We start from the raw sequence: 18131 nt of genomic DNA, 5'->3' as shown, positions 1-18131 counted from the left end.
AATTTGAGACTTAAATTTTGCCTCCTGGCAGTCACAAGAGAACGACTCTTTTCCCATAGACTTTGGTTACATTCAGAAATTCTGCATTTCTTTCATTCAGAATGTATGATTAAGGGCGGAATCACAATAGCAGTAAAGATTAGACAGTGCTGGAACAGTGTAGATGCACTATGTGCTACAATTGGGACTGACAATAAATATAACGGAGACCTAATGGTGTTGAGATTGTTTTCCTGAAGCTTGTGGAACTGTTGATGGAGGACCTATCCAGTACTAAAACACTAGTTTAACCTTTTGTGAATATAAAGAAGCCATTTTTTTTCATGTTACTGGCATTTCAAGCTGGCTGATTATGTTTGTCTAAATGTTCATGGCTCCAAGTTGTTTCTAATTAGAATGCTCTGAAAAAATAGATAATGCGTCGCCTCGCTTCAAACATTCTTGCAGATGCAAGCATGTTTGCAAGCATTCTAGCTTCTCATTTCCTTGCAGATAAGCAAAATAATTAAGTGCTTATCAAATTTACAGTGTTTATTTCTCTTTTCTGTTAGTTATTTATTACCTCCTCTTTCTTGCTTACGTTCTTGCCTGCCCCCATTTTAAGTTTTTTTTTTAAAATCTTTCCCCACCTTTCTCTATTCTTCAGTGTATTTAATCATCCCCAATTATAAGAGGTGGTATTAATCATATACTAGTCAGCACAGTAACTGGCTGGTAGTATTTTGTTGCGCATTGCATTTCTGACTTCAAGTAAAATTTCTCAGTTATTATAATGCATAGGAATAGCAGTAATACGCAAGTATTTTTTTAATCAGGTCGGAAATAATCACAATAGGATCAGCCCAGTAAACGCTGCAGGTTTTTGCAGCATGTATGACTTTTTGCATATCTAATGGGATTTTAAGTTGTACTTACAGGGTGACAACTGTGTTTCTAAAAGGTAGACTGTGTTACTGCTTACTTAAATGGACAGACCTACTGAATGCGTGCTGCTGATTGTGGAGCAAGTATTTGGTATTTTTGTAATGTGCTGAAAATGACGTGTTTGAGGCTTTTGTTATAATACACTTACATACAATACACTAGATACAGGAATTTTCACCACAGACTTGTATTTCTGCCACAATTTTCTTGTCTACGTCACCTGGAAGGTAATATCTTTCATTGGCTAGAAACCAGGGCTCAGATTTCCAAAGATGTTAAAGGATGCTTTTTATCTGGGCCAAGTGCTTTTATTACCATTTCCATTGTTTGAATATGTGTTGCTTTATATTTTCTTCCAGCTTTCTTACCAGTAGCAGCATATTGATCCTCTTAATCAGAATAAGTTCCATTCTGCTAGGAAGAAATGAAATAGGAGAGTCAGCTGGCTTTGTGCTTTGCTCTTTTTTTTTTCTTTTTTAACTTAAAATAGGAACTCTTTCCTACAAAAAAGTTGTAATATGTTTAGCTAATTTTTGGATGCTACCTTCTGTAATAAAATAAACTATTTGAATGTATAGCATTTTGTGAACCCTTTGAATACAGAAATAGAATGGCTGAACAAAAATGCTGGTTTTTTCTATAGTTCTTCTGTTGAACAAGCACATTGACAATTCAGATAGGATAAAGTCTGTTAGAGATTGCAATCTTTCTATAGAAGAGCTTAGGCGAGTCATGGTGGAAGTCTTTTTTTCATATCCAGCTCTTCAAGGTTTAAACAACACAATAAACTTCAGCGAAAGGCCAAGTGTGTTTTTAGGATGAGACACTCTTAAAGGGAAGACGAGTATTCTAATTTTCTTATAGAGAAGTGTTAGCACTTAATAAATGTGTTTATAGTCATTCTACCTTATATTTAATCCTGTTTCTAACTCTTGTTTTTTTATATGTATTTGTTTTTCAGGCAGCAGCATCTGTCCAAAGTCCTTAATATTGTCTAGGTCTTGTACAGCGAGTGCCACAACCAGGCTAGTTGAGCAGAATGTACACAATGAAGCGGCTCAGGGAATAAATGGAAGTGTGCCAGTCAAACAGTCCCCACGTTCAGCTTCAAATCCAAAGCCACAAGGTAAGTAGTCTCAAATATTTTTGTTAGGGAAGTTGTTCTTCATCTCAGACTTTAAGAGAAATAGAGCACCTTGAAAGAGCTGTATTTGTCAGAAAGAAAGTAGTGGGATAAAAGCTTGCTACTGAAATATGAGTGTTCTGTAAATGCTTTATGAATCTGTAATTTCTGATAGTATTTTGCTGAAACAGGTTCTCAGAAGAAAAGTTGGACTTACTAATATGTTACAAGCTCATAGGTCTAGCTACACTTCTTATCTCAAATGTCTAGTAATTTGTTGTGCACTTACTGCCAGGCAGCAAGTGTTAAATTCGTTCTCTGCCCAAGAAGTGGCTAATAGGTAGAGATGGGAGAATGTGTGTAAGCCTCTTGTTTGTATCAAACTATTGCCAGGGCTTATTTTTCAAAAGAATTACTGTATTTGAGCTGGAAGGTTTTGATTCTGTTTTTGAATTGGAGTGTTTGGCAGGCTGGCTTCAAGGCAGGGGTAGTGGGGAAGATATTCAGGGCCTTTGGGGTTCTAGCAGAGCTTGAGAGGAGCCCTCCTGCAGAAGTATGTGGAAAATTGGGAACTTCGTGTTTACGCAGTAAAAGCTGACCAATAATGTCTGCAGAGTAGAAGTAGATTTTCCTTCTTTCTGTCCATAAACAATATCTTCACTTTTAGAAGCTAAATAGGTCAACCTACATGTTGACTTCATACATCTAAACCTCAAGCCATCTTTTTATGTGGTCTTCTCAGGAATATTGATGATTCTGCTGAGGGTGATCACAGCAAAGAGTCAGTATGTTCTGGAAATCTTGGATTCAAAGTGAACTTGGACTGATGTCTTTTAGGAGTGACATGCAATAGGAACTTCATTCATTTCAAAAGTTAAACAAAAAGAGTGAGTTTAGGAGACAGATACTATGATCCTGCTCAGTGAATTGGATTCTAAGATATGTTGCTGATGTGACAGAAACTAGAATTACTTATAGAAAACTGGATCACATCTAATCACATAGAGAAACTAGAATTGCATAGAGTCATCATGTAGTGGATTTAACAGTATCTGTATCAATTAATGGAAAATACATATTGAAAAATTTTGCATCAGTCCCAAGGTCATCTTAGAGTTAAGGAGGGAAGAAATTTATTGGGGTGTCAAGAAAGTTTTGTTTACTTAGGGAGAATGAGAGCAAACTAAAGCTGTGGGTTTTGTATTGTTTGTTTTTATAGAAATTTTGCCAGTGCTGTTCCCTGAACTAAGGTGTTTTTATCAGTCATATGTAAACTTTACTTATCTGAGTAGTCCTTCTGCACCAGTTCCTAGGTCTCTGAAACGTGTTCTCTGAAACTAAGTTAACATGAGAACATGTGTTCTTCCTAGGAAAAATATTTTAGAAATCTGTTAATGGATAAATAGAAATAGGAAATCAATAAAAAGATTTTAAGCCTTACAAAAACAAAGCCAGCCCACTTATTATAAATTTCAGCTGTTAGATAAATTAGGAGTTGGATATTATTGGACTCCATTCATTCAAGTAGTTATGCAGCTGTTGTTGCTCTTCCCTAGCCATGACTTCTGTGTTTGTCAAAATTGCTTGCTCCAAAATGTGGCATAGCCAGGAATAGTGTTGCAGTCTAAGAAATGCAGCTGTATAGATTATATTCAGTAATACTGTTGTAAACAGTGTTTTGTGCCTGCTTTGTTCATGGGTCTATGTATTTCTCCATTTATTTCTATTAAATATGTGCATCATATTGAAGTTATGTAGTATATCTTTTTGGCCTTTTTATTTAATGGAAGCAAACCAAAATAGAATGAGTAAGATAAGTGCTTGGGAGTCCAAACGATCCAAGCAAACTAAATTGCTCTAGTTTGTTGGTTTAAATGTGGTTGCTGATTTTTTTTTTTTTTTTTTTTAGACAGCTTTTGATGTACAGGTACAGAAACATTTTTGGTTTATAGTGGGAGGAAATGTTTTATCCAAATGGTTGTTCTAGTCATGCAAATACTAACTGTTCTTTCATGGTGAAAGGAAATGAGATGACAGACCTGAATTGTAATGCCAGTATATTTGATTGTTGATGAACTAACTGCAAAATGACCTTCATCTAACCTACCATGATGTATATTATTAAAATGAGAGATATAAAGATGACTTTGAGGTTGCATTGCAAGCGGGGTACAGCTTTTTTTAGTAAACTTAGCTTTAACGGAGGAAATGGAGCTTTAATATAGAGGAAGAATGTCCGAAGTCCTGCACTTGAAGTGAACCCTGGACTCTGAACCTGTTTTGTCTGTACTTGGTCTCTGAGAAGTAGTTTAAATATTTGGAAACGGATCACTTAAGGTAGCTAGATCAAGTGAATAAATTTCTGCACAGACTCCAATATAAAATTCTTTCTTTTCATTTTCATTTTTTTCCCCAGGCATTTCAAGGAGAAAACAAACTATCTGTCTGATACACTGACAGTAAAAGAGCAATTTTTGTTCCCCAGTAATTCCTTCCATCAACAATTTAGCAATTCATATGTCAGATTTCTGTGTTGAGTACAGTTTGATTCATGAAAATCTTTGCAAATTTGGAACAAAGCCTGAAACTGACTGAAAGCCGATGAGGAAGTTAAGCAAAGAAATCAGGACTGTGGAGAAAAGCAGTCACAGTCCGTACCAGCTGCGAAACATGGTGCTCCACCTTTGCATCAATGCAGTGCATTCTGTGATAACATGGACTAATACAGACTAGAAGTGGTTACTGGAAATAGCAAAATATGCTACTGAGTTCCAAAGCAAATATGATGCATGAGAGAGGAAGCAAGTTGTTAGATAATTTGAAATTTGCCCTTACCTACAAATATTTGGGCAGCGATCTGAACCTAGCAATAGCAGAATGCATGTAGAGGGACATGTACAAATTGACCAGTTTTTTCTAGTTTCTTCTATTGCCTACTCTTTGAACCTCTTGCATGAGTTTTAGATGATGTCCAATTACTAAATACTGGGCAATGAAACTGTTGTCTGTACCAGGCAGTTTTATTGTAGAATAGAAAATATGTTGAAATGTCAACACTTCTTCAAAGCAGTGAAGTGTCGTGTCAGTTCAAGACTGTGCATCAGTTGCTCATTTAAATTTTTCTAATGAGTGCTTAGGAGTACTTGTGAATCTCCTGCTGAGGCTGAAGAGGAATTTTTGTTTGGGTTGGAGGTGATTTTCCACTCCAGAAGACGGCCTGGTTTGTGCTGCTGTGAAATGGTATGTGTCGTGGTTTAACCCCAGCCAGCAACTAAGCACCACGCAGCCGCTCACTCACTTCCCTCCCACCCAGTGGGATGGGGGAGAAAATCGGGAGAAGAAGTAAAACTCCTGGGTTGAGATAAGAACGGTTTAATAGAACAGAGAAGAAGAAACTAATAATGATAATGATAACACTAATAAAATGACAGCAGTAGTAATAAAAGGATTGGAACGTACAAATGATGCGCAGGGCAATTGCTCACCACCCGCCGACCGACACCCAGCCAGTCCCCAAGCGGCGAATCCCTGCCCCCCCACTTCCCAGTTCCTAAACTAGATGGGACGTCCCATGGTATGGAATACACTGTTGGCCAGTTTGGGCCAGGTGCCCTGGCTGGGCACGAGAAGCTGAAAAATCCTTGACATTAGTCTAAACACTACTGAGCAACAACTGAAAACATCAGTGTTATCAACATTCTTCAGGTACTGAACTCAAAACATAGCACTGTACCAGCTACTAGGAAGACAGTTAACTACATCCCAGCTGAAACCAGGACAGTATGGATGCAAAGCATTCAACACGTAGACTTCAGCAGTCAGTTTCAGCTACCTACTGTGTAGCATCAATTCTGTCCTCCTTTCTCAGTTAATTATAATATAGTCTGTGGTTTTGAAGGTATTCAGTGGCCTAGGCCCAGAAAAGCTGAAAGACCTCTTAAATGCCTGGGATGTAGACTGTACTTTTCTGACAAATGAAGCTTCTACAATTAAAGGTGAATTGAACTAACACTGAGAGCTGTTTCTAGCTAGGCTTCTCCAATCTCAGTGGTGCTTGGAGAGATGTGTAGCAATGTCTCTTTTATCAACAAAACTGCTAAATCCCAAACATTATCTCCAGAAAGAAGAGAAACGAGAGAACAAAGCACATCTGGTTATTATTGGTCTTCTTTCTTAATACATTATTGGAAGATACTTGTTCTGATGTGATATAAAAATGTGGAAATGTACATCCTAAAGAGGAGATGACTTTCCTCTCCTTCTGCCGAGTCTTGGTTACTAGTTATTTTGTACTGTTCTTGGGAGTGTAAATCTTTGGTATCTATCCAGCTGTGCTCATTTGATCTTCCTGAAGATGATCAAGTATGCAAGGAGGTGATGAAGGGTGACTTAGCCAGGAGAGCTGTAGTTGCTTACCACAGGAAATTTTAACTGTGTATTTTCATTGAATCAAAGCGTAGCAGTGTTTTTAACCAGCAGAAGTTAAATGCATCCTCCCATTTCCTTATGTACATGTACAAAGTTGAATACACAACTAGGCACTGCAGCTTAATTCTTGATTAGGTGGTTTGGCTAGCGTTATATAGTAGCAGCTACCTGAGTATACTGAGGGGTTTTCTTTGGGCAGAATATGCAGTTCGTATCTCCTAATGACCTCAAAATTCTACAGTATAGAGACAAGAGTATTTATAGACTCCCAACAGAGCTCTGTATTATGCAGGGTATTACAATGGGCCACTCTTTTATCTTTTTTTTTTTCTTTAAGATCCTTGCTGTGTGCACATTGAAAAATAATCTGATTAAAACAAAACACTACAGAAGTACATTGAGGGGAGAATTAATGGAATTTGTTTTCCATAATCCCTGTTAACAAGGCTGACCTTACAGGAAGGTTTGCAGGTTTTTTTACACTACTGGTTCTTTTCTTTTCATCAGTCTTGTGACTATCCTTTTCTCATTGCTCTATTTCTAAAACTTACAGTAGCTACAGGAGCAGCTGATTAGGGTAAATGCTGTCTGTTAGATGGTAATGGGGAGCAAAGAAGGAAATATCTTACATTAGTGAATTGGCATGGCTGGTTTGTGGTTCTCCTCTGAAGACATTATAGGGATTTTCAATATACTGGGATTGTCCAGTTTGACCAGAGGTTCCTTGTGCTGCCCTACTGAAATGCTGCTAAGCTGGGCTTTTTTCAGTAATAGCCGCAAAAGTGTGCGATACCTCCACAGAATGTCCTAGAATTTAATTTTTGTCCCAGTGGATCCAGTATAAAAATAGCTTCCAACTAATTCCTTCTGCTTTATCAGTAGACATTAATTCCCTCCAGTTTAGTATTAATTCCCTCCAGTTTAGTAGTTTTAATATATCCTTGTGAGACTATTAACATTTTATGAGATGTACAAAAGAGTTTAAGAGATATACAAGTCTAATAAAGAAGAGAATTCACAGGATCGCAGGTTATACAAAATCCATTGCAAGAGTAAGAAGTGTTTCTACAAACTAGCGTAGTGCTGGTCAGTAAATCCACCCAGCGTCCCCTTTCCCTTCCATCTCCTCCCCGAGGGAATGGCAGTGCCCATGCTCAATTGTGTCCTGCTTTTTCCCAGCCTGCTTGTGTCGCCTTTTTCAGCGGTCCCATCGCCTTTGTCAGTGCAGCAAGCTATTCAGCGCTTGGACAATTATCTGATGCTCATTGGCCTAATTCTGCCAGACCTTCTCCAAACTCGCTGAGAAGAGGGAATATAGGGAAAGCTGCTCCACTGCACTGCAGCTGCAGCTGAGCAAATGTATGCGGCTTCTCAGGAGGGGCTTCAGTTACTACAGATACTCAGCAGTTACACAATTTCATATTCTGCTTGTTTCAGGGTTGCACTGTAACTGCTTGAAAATTGCAGTAGTTTTAAGTCATCCTTTCTGCACTGCATCCTTCCCCAAACTTGCTTTTTGCTTATGTTAATAAATATAAAATAAAGCTTGAAAGGACCAAAGATACACATATACACAGTAAAAGCATCTGATCTACAGTAATTCTCTTCTTTTCCCTCTGATTATTTCATTTATCAGCATTTGTAGTTGATATGGTTGAAGTCTAAAGCTTTTTGCGATACATTTATTTCTTCGTAGGGTACCTCCTGGTACTTTTGAGACTGCAGCAGTCACTATAATCCCATTTAAGTGCAATTAGGTTATTGGAAGCACAGATGAATGTTACCTCCTATAAATTTAACGAAAGGTAGAGATGGAAAATTGCCCTTAATCAAGTGTTCCTTCAAGTTTATCATAGTCGGTGATAGTATATTTGCAGGAATTTTTTCAACAACTCTTTCAAATGTCAGTTGATGGGATTTAAGCTAATTCCTGCGGTGTGCAGGTTTTCCAGGGTAAGTCAGCAAGCTATTCTAGAGTCAGCGATGCAGGGAACATGGCTTTTTCGCATCCATCTATTGCATATCTTGTACTAGTGCTTATTTTTCTACTGTGAGAGTTGCATGTGATTCCTAATGCCAGTTCCTGTGCTCCCCTTTGTGTTTGCTCCCTGGCAGGTCTGTGTAGTTACTGGAGGGCTGGTGCCTGTGGAGCGGCAGCCGAGCCCCTGGGGCTGCTGGTTCCCCTGGCAGGGCATTGCCTACTCCTGCTGATTTATGCCTGCCTTTTATTAAAGGGCAGATATTTTTCAATTTTTCAATTTCATATCAAATGCTTTCACTTCTCCCCACAATATGTTTTGGGAGTGTGTGTGGGAACGAACAGAGTTATGTTCTTGGGAATTAAGGACCTTTCCATTAAGTCTCTTTTTGATGGAGCGGGAGGTGCGTTGCTCTGATAGTGGAACACATTCAGACCCTGTCTGTGAAATGCTTTTGCTGCCCACAAATGCTTCACAGTCGTGTAAAGGGATACAGGTTAAAGATCCCCAGCACTTGTGACTTCAGTTGCTTTATGTGTCACCTTGTCTTTTGTGTTCTAGTCACTGCTGTATTAAACAGTGGCTGATCATTAACAATCTAATTAGAAGCACTTACGGTAGGGACGGAGAAAAAGAAAGAAGAATAAAAAATATTTTCAGGAGGCCAGGTTTTCAGCAGTATAAATAGACAGAGGTTCACTGAGTAAAGAAAGCTCGAAGCTGAAGGCAAAAACCTTTTCCACTGACTATTATTGAGGTCATGAGGGAGAATATAAAGAATGAGAGCACCAGAGTTTTGGGGCAGCAATTTAAATCTCTCTTGAGCTCCACAGCACAGCTAGATCCTTTGATTATGCTTAATTCTTTTTTACAATAAAACCTGCATTTAATGAAGTCCACATATGTGTTTACTACAGTACACTATAAAAAAAAAAACCAAAAACCTAACAAGAAAACTCCCTAATTTTCTAGCTTGTTCAAGTAGCACGTGGTTTGGCTTTTATCCAAGAAATATAGCAAGGTGCCTGCCTGATACCAGACAGTGCATAAAAAACTATATGAAGTCCCTGTATTCATAAAGCAACTTTAAGGTTAAGTGAAGCCAAGAGCATCTCTTCTTCGTTACTGTAGTAAGTTCTTAAGCAAAAATCTCATATATGTTCTGGCAGCTCAAAGGAACAGTTAATGAGCGATTGATTGTTGTTGTTGTTGTTGTTGTTTGCAGTGCCTCCAAAGCCAATCCATCTGCAGAAGGTGTCACCTGTTACATACCAAACCCCTAGGCATAAAGCTTTATCAAATCAGAAACCAAGAATGGAGGAAGAGACACCCACCCCTGTTTCTAGTGTCGCAAAGGAAAAGTCCAGTAAAGTGTCAGATCTTATCAATCGTTTTGAGGGAGGCAGGTATGTAATAGAATTTGAATTGGTTTGTAACTCTGTTGTGTGTGGATTGTTGGAAGTTGAACCTGTGAGGAAGATCATTGGTACCGCGGTAATGCTCAAATCCATCCCTGCCAGAGGAGTTGATGGCAAAACTGCACATTTTGAAATGGTGCAAGCCAGTTGTATGTTTGGCCTGTACAAGGTGTGCTTTTTCATGAGGTGCTAGTCTTAATTTTTCTTTAAAAAACAAACAAACATGTAACATTTTTAAAACATCCTGAAAAATGTCAGCAATTCGAAATAAGTGCTGATTTTAGAATGAAACATTGGAGCTAATCTTAAATTATTTTGTTCTTGCAGAAAAAAAAATATTTACTTTTATAAGCAGAGAAACCTGTAATCCTTATTTTCCTTTTATACAGTCTTAACCTGTTCATATCATTCATGTGGAGAGGGTGAACTGTATGAGTTATTTGTATTGATATGGCATACATTCTCTGAACTGTTTGCTTTGTAGTACTTGATTTTGGTGGAATAGCTTGGTGTTCATGAGTTTTGATACTGCCTTTTACAGGAAACATTTGGAACTTTGAGAAACATGAGCCACAGTGAATTCTGCTTTCGCAAAATAGTGTTACTTGTGTGTCTTTAATTAGATGTACATGACAAGCATTATAAGCTCTGGAACCGAAGTTCTGAATATATCTGCTCTGTATAAAGAGAGCAAACCTCCAGAAAGCCCGTGACAGAGGAACAGCTCAGGAAACAGTCCAGTGACAGTTCAGTGTTGCAAATTTGGGATGTGGTTTTCTTGTGTTTCCTCGGGATACTAATGTTCTGAAGGGATGCCCCGTACAGGAGTGAATACATGGTGTGCAACAGAGCATGTCCTTCTGATGAGCCAGAGTATTAAGACTTTCATTGAAAGAATTTCCCCTTAAGATGGGGGAAACTTAATCCCTTATACAGAAGCAGCTGAGCATTGCGTTTGTCTAGTGGAACAGAAATCATTTCAGAGCTTCACCTGTAGGAAACTTCTGTCATTAGGCAGAGACTTAATTGCACTCTGTCATGACAGCTGCTCAAAGACGGGAAAAAGAAATTGCTGCAGCACTGGAGGTCCTGTGAATTCTTCTAGCACAGGTCTCTATAGTCCTGTTATCACTTTGTTTTCCAGTCTTCCTCCAAAGCATCACCCAAGTCTTTTTAACAGCGTGGTACCCTTAGAAAAACAATTTTAACCTTTCTGAAAGGAAACTCTGCAGGTTCATTGTGCCCTACACCAATGGGCCCTACGTTTCTTCCTCCTAGACATGCCTGCTGCATTGTACAGGAACTTTTTCAATATTATGCAAATAAAGGAAGCTATAAAGAAATAAAGGAAAACTTCCTTATTGTAGACTTCTAAAAGTAGGGACATTTTGTTTTGGGAGCTAGGGGAAGCTGAGTTGCTTTTTGGCCAACAACATTCATTAAGTACACCCAATAATGTCTGTCTAATAATTAAATTCTCCTCAACTCTATGATCTCTGCTTATAAGAAACTTCCATAATTAGCATGCCAAGTTCTGGAATACCCTGCTGTGGCCATGGAAGCAATTCCTGTTTTTTGAATGAGCTCAGCTCACAAAATGTGTGTCTTCTAGGAAGGTGAACTTCGCCTTTAATTATTGGTCTTCACATGACTAGGTAGCATGTTCATGAACTGCAAACTGTGATTGTCAATTATGATAACTTATTTTCATTAGTCTGTACAGCCCACAAACATGTAGGTATGGCAAAAAGTTAATTAAACCTCTTTGCAGTGTGCATGCAATTGAAAAGCGTAAATTAATTCTATCTTGGAGTTAAGCTTATTTTTAAAAAGAGGCATAATCTCTACACAACTAAAGGAAAACTGATTAATTTTTTTTTTGTATGATGGAAGAAGACAAAGCTAGTGTAAGATATTTTTTGAGCTCTGGGTACGAAAGTGCAGAATACATTTACAATATTTGTGTAAACCATCTTATAAATAAGGAGTAAACATACAGTTTATAAGTAGTCTTCATCTTTCCCAAAGATTAATGGTCCATAGTAGGAACAGTATGTTAGAGGACAGTCATGGTATTGTTTTGCAAGTTGAATATGGCTTGTTAAATGTACTTCAGACAAAAATGTATAGGTTTTATTTTGGTTCCAATTTTTTTTTTTTTTAAACTATAATGAAGCCAAGCACTTTTACAGAGTAGGCTACCATTTATATTGGCCTAAAATTCAAAATCTCAAAAATAAAACAGAGAGATAGTGAAAGGTATGAACAAGGGATAACATGTTTAAAGAAGAAACAAAATGTAGAGGAAAAAACCTTCAGAAAAGATGCAGTGTGATGAAAGAACACTGCTAAATAAGGAAACTGGGGGAAGAAATAGGGTAAGAATTTAAAGCTCCTCTTGTAATATGCTGAACTAAGGAGAGGGATGCTAAATGTTCTTGGACGTTTTTCACGCATTTTGTATAATTAAACAGCAATTAGGGAACAGGCTGCTTGTTAGTTTTAAGCATTGGACTGGGACTTGGGAGATCATGAGTCTGTCTCCATTTCCGCCAATAATCTACTGGGACTCTTTGGGCAAGTTGCTTCATGTATTGGTGCCTGAGTTCCCTTTGTTATGTGTAGCTGATAATGCTGACTTCCATTTTAAAAGTGAGATTCAAGACACATGAGGATGTAATGAATCAATATGGGTGGCACTCTGGGTTTCCAGTAAGAGATGCATGTTTGCGTGGGTTTCAACAGAATAATGCTGTTCAAGTCTTGGTGGCCTGAACTTCCTAATATTAATACAGGAAAAAATGTTTTGAGCGGAATTGGTTATATGGTGCAACTCTCCTACTCCCCATACCAGGGGTTTTCTAGAACACCATGTTTAACTTTTCTCTCATCTATGTTTTGTTTGTTTGGTGGTTTTAGCCCGTTAAATCCTAGTGATTTGAAGAAAGATTCCTCTGTTCTCCACATTTCTAAATCTCAAGGAAGATATGGGTCAACACCATCACCTCAGCCAAAACTCCCCTCCCAGCACCCACTACAAAAACAGGGAAACAGTAATACCGACAAAACTCAGGTTGTACAGCTACACACAGCCAACGGAGTAGTAGCACAAAACCAGACGGAAGATGAGGACAGGAGATTACCAGATCGTGGCTCTGCTATATCCACCCTGGTTCCAGATAATGCCATTGACAGCAGCTTGATAAATGGGGAAAGAGAAAGTACTTCCAGAGAGTCATTGCAAAGTATGACTGCCTGTGAAGGACAGATGCTTAACAGCTGCTACAGGACTCGAAGCAGTGATACACTGCTCCCATCTGAAAATGAAACTCTAGAAATTAATACTAATGTGAAGGAAGAACCAACTGAGGAAATGAGTAAGCAAGATCAACCTGTAGAAACAAAGGTAAAAAGAGAAATGTTTTCATTCTTGCTATAGTACTACTTTCTGTATTTCTCTTGGGTTTTATTTAAAAAAATAAGCTTCGAAGAGCAGGTCAGAACGTTGAAAATCTTTTGGTTTTTTTTCTCTGGAAAAAAAGACAGGAAAAAAGTTTTGCTTGCCTTTTCCCCCCTTTACTACTTCCCCTCTCTCCTTCTTCGCATAAGCTATCTGAGGTTTAAAAAAAAGTGAAACTGGAATATGTGTACATGTTCAGCACTGTGCTTCAGCTGTGCCAGACTACAAGGGACACATGTTAGTGGTGTATATAAAATAAAATTCCATGTGTAGTAAACTGCAGAAACAGGGCTTCAGGCAGAACTGTCACGTGAATACTTAACTTGGATGTAGTTGTCAAGTCAAAGCTGGAAAGGCAGTGGCAGTCTGCTAGCTATCAGATAGACGCAAGGTTCAGAGTATACTAAATATATGCCTTGTTAGCAAGAACAACTTATATCATGATGCATTTGAGCTTCCTCGTAAGGAAGGCTTTAAATAATTAAGGGAACTAAGTGGGTGGAAGAAAATCTGTCTTGGGAAATTAATTGCTCAAAAATTGTGCATATTTCCACTTCTAAAAGTTTGATCATGCAGTTTGCCTTCTCATGCTGAAGCATTCATTGGTGGCCAGTGAACATCACTAACAGTTCTGGTCCAGCTGTGCCATGTGTGAGTCGTGGCAGGGGGGCTGGAGCGGACCCTCCTGGCCTTCCTCTTCACTGCAGAGCCTAACAAACAGCTGAGCACCGATAAAGCTCATCACTGCTTGTCAGGAGTACACCTGCATCAGTTAACTACAGACCTCTCCAAGCCCTGGAGTTTGGTTAGCTAGGGGTCACGAACATACACGCTTGAGGGGAAATTCCGTGTGTGGGAAAGGTGGGTCTCAAATTCTCATGTATTATAGGATAAAATATCCTGGGTAACGACAAGAAGGGGCTGGTTTGTGTGGATTTTCTTGTTTGCTTTAAGGGTTGTTTTTGCCAGTAATGAACGAACATTATTATTCCCATCTAAACATAAGCCTGGTTGCTGTCCAAGGCACCTTTAACCTGCCACACCTGTCATTATGTTTCTATCTCCTGTTCAGTAATGCCTGTTTCCCCTCTCTGTGCCAATAAAGTGCTGAATGCTCCTTGGGCAGCGATGTTAAGCTTGAATCCAAGTCATGCAGTAAGGTGCTGGCAGCATTTTCAGGAAAAAGCAGAAATGGGAGGCACTTCAGTTGTAAAGTCCAGGAAGGAACTGGGCAAATGTTAATGGCAGCAATCTCATCAAAAATCTGTCTTTGAGCTGCAGCAACCAACACATGTGATCTGTCCTATATTGACCAAGAGTCAGATTGTGAGGTGTAATGTGACTGCTACGAGATATATTGTTTGCTGGTGCTTGAAGGGTAAAAAACCAAAACAAACCACACCCGTGCAGGATGACTCTTGGGTCAGTGTTGGGAGCGAACTGCATCTGTAAAACCGAATGAAGTGGGTCACAGCAGCGCTTCCTGAGATACCAGCCTGCTTGCGATACAAGGACATCCCCTTTAGTCCAGTGAGGTTGAGAAGCATGTCTACCACAGACTGATCTAAGGGCCATGCTTTACAAAATCAAACACTGATTTAGTTTGGATTAATGCAACTTAGAGATTGAAATCAGCCCTGTGGAGGTCTAAGTAGCTGCTGCCATGCTGTCTGGAATAGGGGGAGGGTGATGAGGAACAGGAGAGGTCTGGTGGAGCTTTAAGCTGTTTCTGCATCCAAGCAGGCATTGGGAAGAGGTAAGAGCATTTAGACATTCTGTGATTCTGCTAAGCGCCCACTTAGTAAAGAATCTTAAAACTGGGATGCAGTCCAGTTGAAGTTGCATTGCACAGACTAACAGCACTCTTCTGCCCTTTTTAATTAAGCAAGTGTAGGTACAATTGAGTAAAAGCAATAGGAGCAGATGCATGTGAGTCATAGACAAACTTTAAATTATGCATCTGATATATGTGTTTTGATACTGATGCAAAGTATCTTCTTTGTCTCTTGCATGCCGTATTTCCTAATTCAGGGAAGAGAAAAAAAGCGATGCTATCTGTTTGTAAATGCATACATGTACAGCAGAAGTAAACCAAGTCCACTGCTGGAAAGGGTGAATTAAATTGGGGAATGGTGCAAAACTAGAGCAGAAATTACTTTTTAGACTCGGAAAAGAAAGCTTATTTTGAAATAATGTTGCTCTTACAATTATTTTTTTTCCCCTTACGACTATAGATCTGACTAAAGTCAGATTATTATTGGAGGTTCTGGAAAAGTTGAGACAAAACTCACTAAATTTGGCAGTGTTCTGAAACATTTTCCCCAAATGACCAAAGTAGAGTATGCTTTATTTTTCTTATTTACTGAATTAATTTGATAGTCACAAACCACAAATATCACAAGCAAAAAGACAATTAAAAGTGAAAAGTTTCTTGCCTTGCAGCAGAAGCACCTTCTGTCATAAAAGTTGGTTTGCCTAAAACGCGGTGGCTGAATAGTACAAGAACACCCCAATCAATTAACTTCCTGAATAACATCTTGTGAGAAATCTGCTGCTAGTGCTAACTGAAGACAAGAAGACAAATGCTTTGGTATTTGTTGTGAGACTGGTAGGAAATGGGGATATAGACTGCATGCATGCCACAGATGGAGAAGAATCCATTGTGCATCTTTAATATAAAGTCCTTACTTGATGTCTTCTCTTAATGGCAATGTTGGGGGCTCTGATGTTTCAAATGCAAAACCTGGTGGAGATGTGTATTTGTAAATGTAAGGTGAAGTTTTGATTTAAATAGGGTGAAACTTTGTTGCAAAGTTAACTTTCTGCCAAGAAATCTTTTACTGTTGCAACACTTGAGAGCTTCTACCAGCTTCTTCCTGGTTCTACAATTTAATGGTGGTCTTCAGCAATAGTAAATCACAAACAAAGCTGTGTATCTTTAGCACCCAATATAAATGTGGAAATCCTCTTGAGAAGAATCACTTCGTTAGGGGTACCAGGATCTTTACTGCTTTTCTTGGTTGCTGTGCAAGAAACTCACCCATCATTTGTGCAATAGACCATTGCAGAGAGTTAATATGCCAGACACTGATAGTAGCACTCAGGATTTTCATTGCAGGTCTTGCACAACTTAGCGCTTTCTTTGATTTCAGAAACTGAGGACTCAAGAGATTAAAGGAAATCTTAAATTCTGCTGCAAATTTACATTTATATTCCCAGTACTTAGGGAGAAAGCTTTGGGTCATGAAGCAGCTATGACATGAATTGTTTTAGAAGAGAAAATCCCCACTCTTACTTGAGACCAAACTCAGCATTACAAACAAACAAGCACAACATGGGTTGAATGATATTTGTTCATACTCTATATCTCTCACCCCATCTGTGTTGCTTAATATATTACTGCAAAGCCCTTGGGGCAAGGGCTACACCTAAATAGGAGTGAATAATATTTAGCATCACTATCATGTTGTTAGGTATAGTTTCATTTCTATTATCTTATCCTACTTGTGAGAAGAGATGTGTGCATTTACGGTTATATCCTGTGAAAATAAAGCTTAACTTGTAACTTGAAAGAGAATTAAAATTCCCTTTTACTGTTAATGATTAGATTTGATACAGTAGTTCTTTAGAGAAGCATTGAAGTTCTCAGAAGTTGAATACTAACTTAATGGTTTTTAAAGATTTTTCTTTTAAGACTTTTCCTCCATTATCTCTACGAGGTTTTTTAAGGCTGTTTTGTTGAAGCTCTAGTAACGAATGGCTCTGTGTCATTGTCACTGTCACAAACATCATTCAGGATTTCTTTCCAAATTATGTTGTAAGACTTGCTTCCTGCTACTTGGAATAGCCAAACTTGGGTCTGCAGAAGCCGAGCCCCTTCTTGGATCTCTGCCTGCCCTGAGCCCATAGCTTGGCTGCTCCCCGCGAGCCTGCTTCAAGGTGGGGGTGGGTGGGCAGCTGGGGGTAAGGGTGCAGCTAGTGGTGCAGCACAGTGTGCTGCGTGCGTGGCGGAGCTGGGATGGCTGTGAATGAATTCCCTGAAAGCAGAAAATAAATATATATCTGTATACACACCCGCGTATGCCAGCTGCAGCACTGGCTTTGCACAACGGTGAGTCTTTCCACCAAATGTGCCTCGCTGTGTAGCACGGCGTGGCCAGGACTCATGTGTCCACCCATGCATCTGGTCCAAATTCACCCCATGTGCTCAGGACCATCAAGAAAAGCTCCTCAGGAGACAGATGCCACAATTAACAAAATAACCCATGACCTGTTGTTTGTGACAGCAAGGAAACTGGAGTGACCTTGTGGAAACCAGGTACTTTTCTTTGGATATAAGACACTGAAGTGGGCGAATGAGTAGTGAGGAGGATGGAGCTAGTAGTAGAAAACACAGCTGGGCGTTCATGTGACATGGGCAGATACTGAGATGGTGAGGTGGGAAACCGAGGTCTTCCCTAAAAGGAAACTAGCGATACAATTTTATTCTTGCGCTGGTATAACCCTATGGGTGGATGTTCATATGCTGGCATAAGAACATGCCACTGTGATTAAAAGATAACTTATCAGTGGTGTGGGTTTTTTTCCCATGTAGAAGATTCTTGTGTCAGGTAGTGCGATTGATATAGAAAAGAGGCTGAGGTTTAAAAATTAGGAAGATTTGTAAGGTTGATACTGAGAGGATGGGAAAGCTGGGGTCAGAGTATAGTGAGAGAGTAAGAGGGATTTAGGAGTAAGGATTAAATGTTTTTTCTGAATTGCTTATTTTGTGTGGTATTTTTGAGTCTGCTATGCATGAT

General features: G+C 39.0%; 1 protein-coding gene across 6 annotated transcripts in view; it reads left to right on the top strand.

The window, feature by feature from the left end:
• Positions 1–18131, top strand: part of FGD4 (FYVE, RhoGEF and PH domain containing 4) — a 108979-nt gene that overhangs the window by 69601 nt on the left and 21247 nt on the right. For 5 of the 6 annotated variants that reach the window (XM_069807586.1, XM_069807590.1, XM_069807589.1 and 2 more), the window contains exons 2-4: positions 1886–2050; positions 9680–9860; positions 12792–13278. In XM_069807586.1, coding sequence (XP_069663687.1) covers positions 1886–2050; positions 9680–9860; positions 12792–13278 — 833 coding nt within the window. Of the gene's footprint in view, positions 1–1885; positions 2051–9679; positions 9861–12791; positions 13279–18131 lie in introns of those variants that run through there. The other variant, XM_069807592.1, reaches the window with a different exon arrangement.

Source organism: Haliaeetus albicilla, chromosome 19, assembly GCF_947461875.1.
Source record: "Haliaeetus albicilla chromosome 19, bHalAlb1.1, whole genome shotgun sequence".
Taxonomy (NCBI): Eukaryota; Metazoa; Chordata; class Aves; order Accipitriformes; family Accipitridae; genus Haliaeetus; species Haliaeetus albicilla.
Note: the sequence above shows the minus strand (reverse complement) of the source record. Positions and strands in the feature narration are given on the sequence as shown.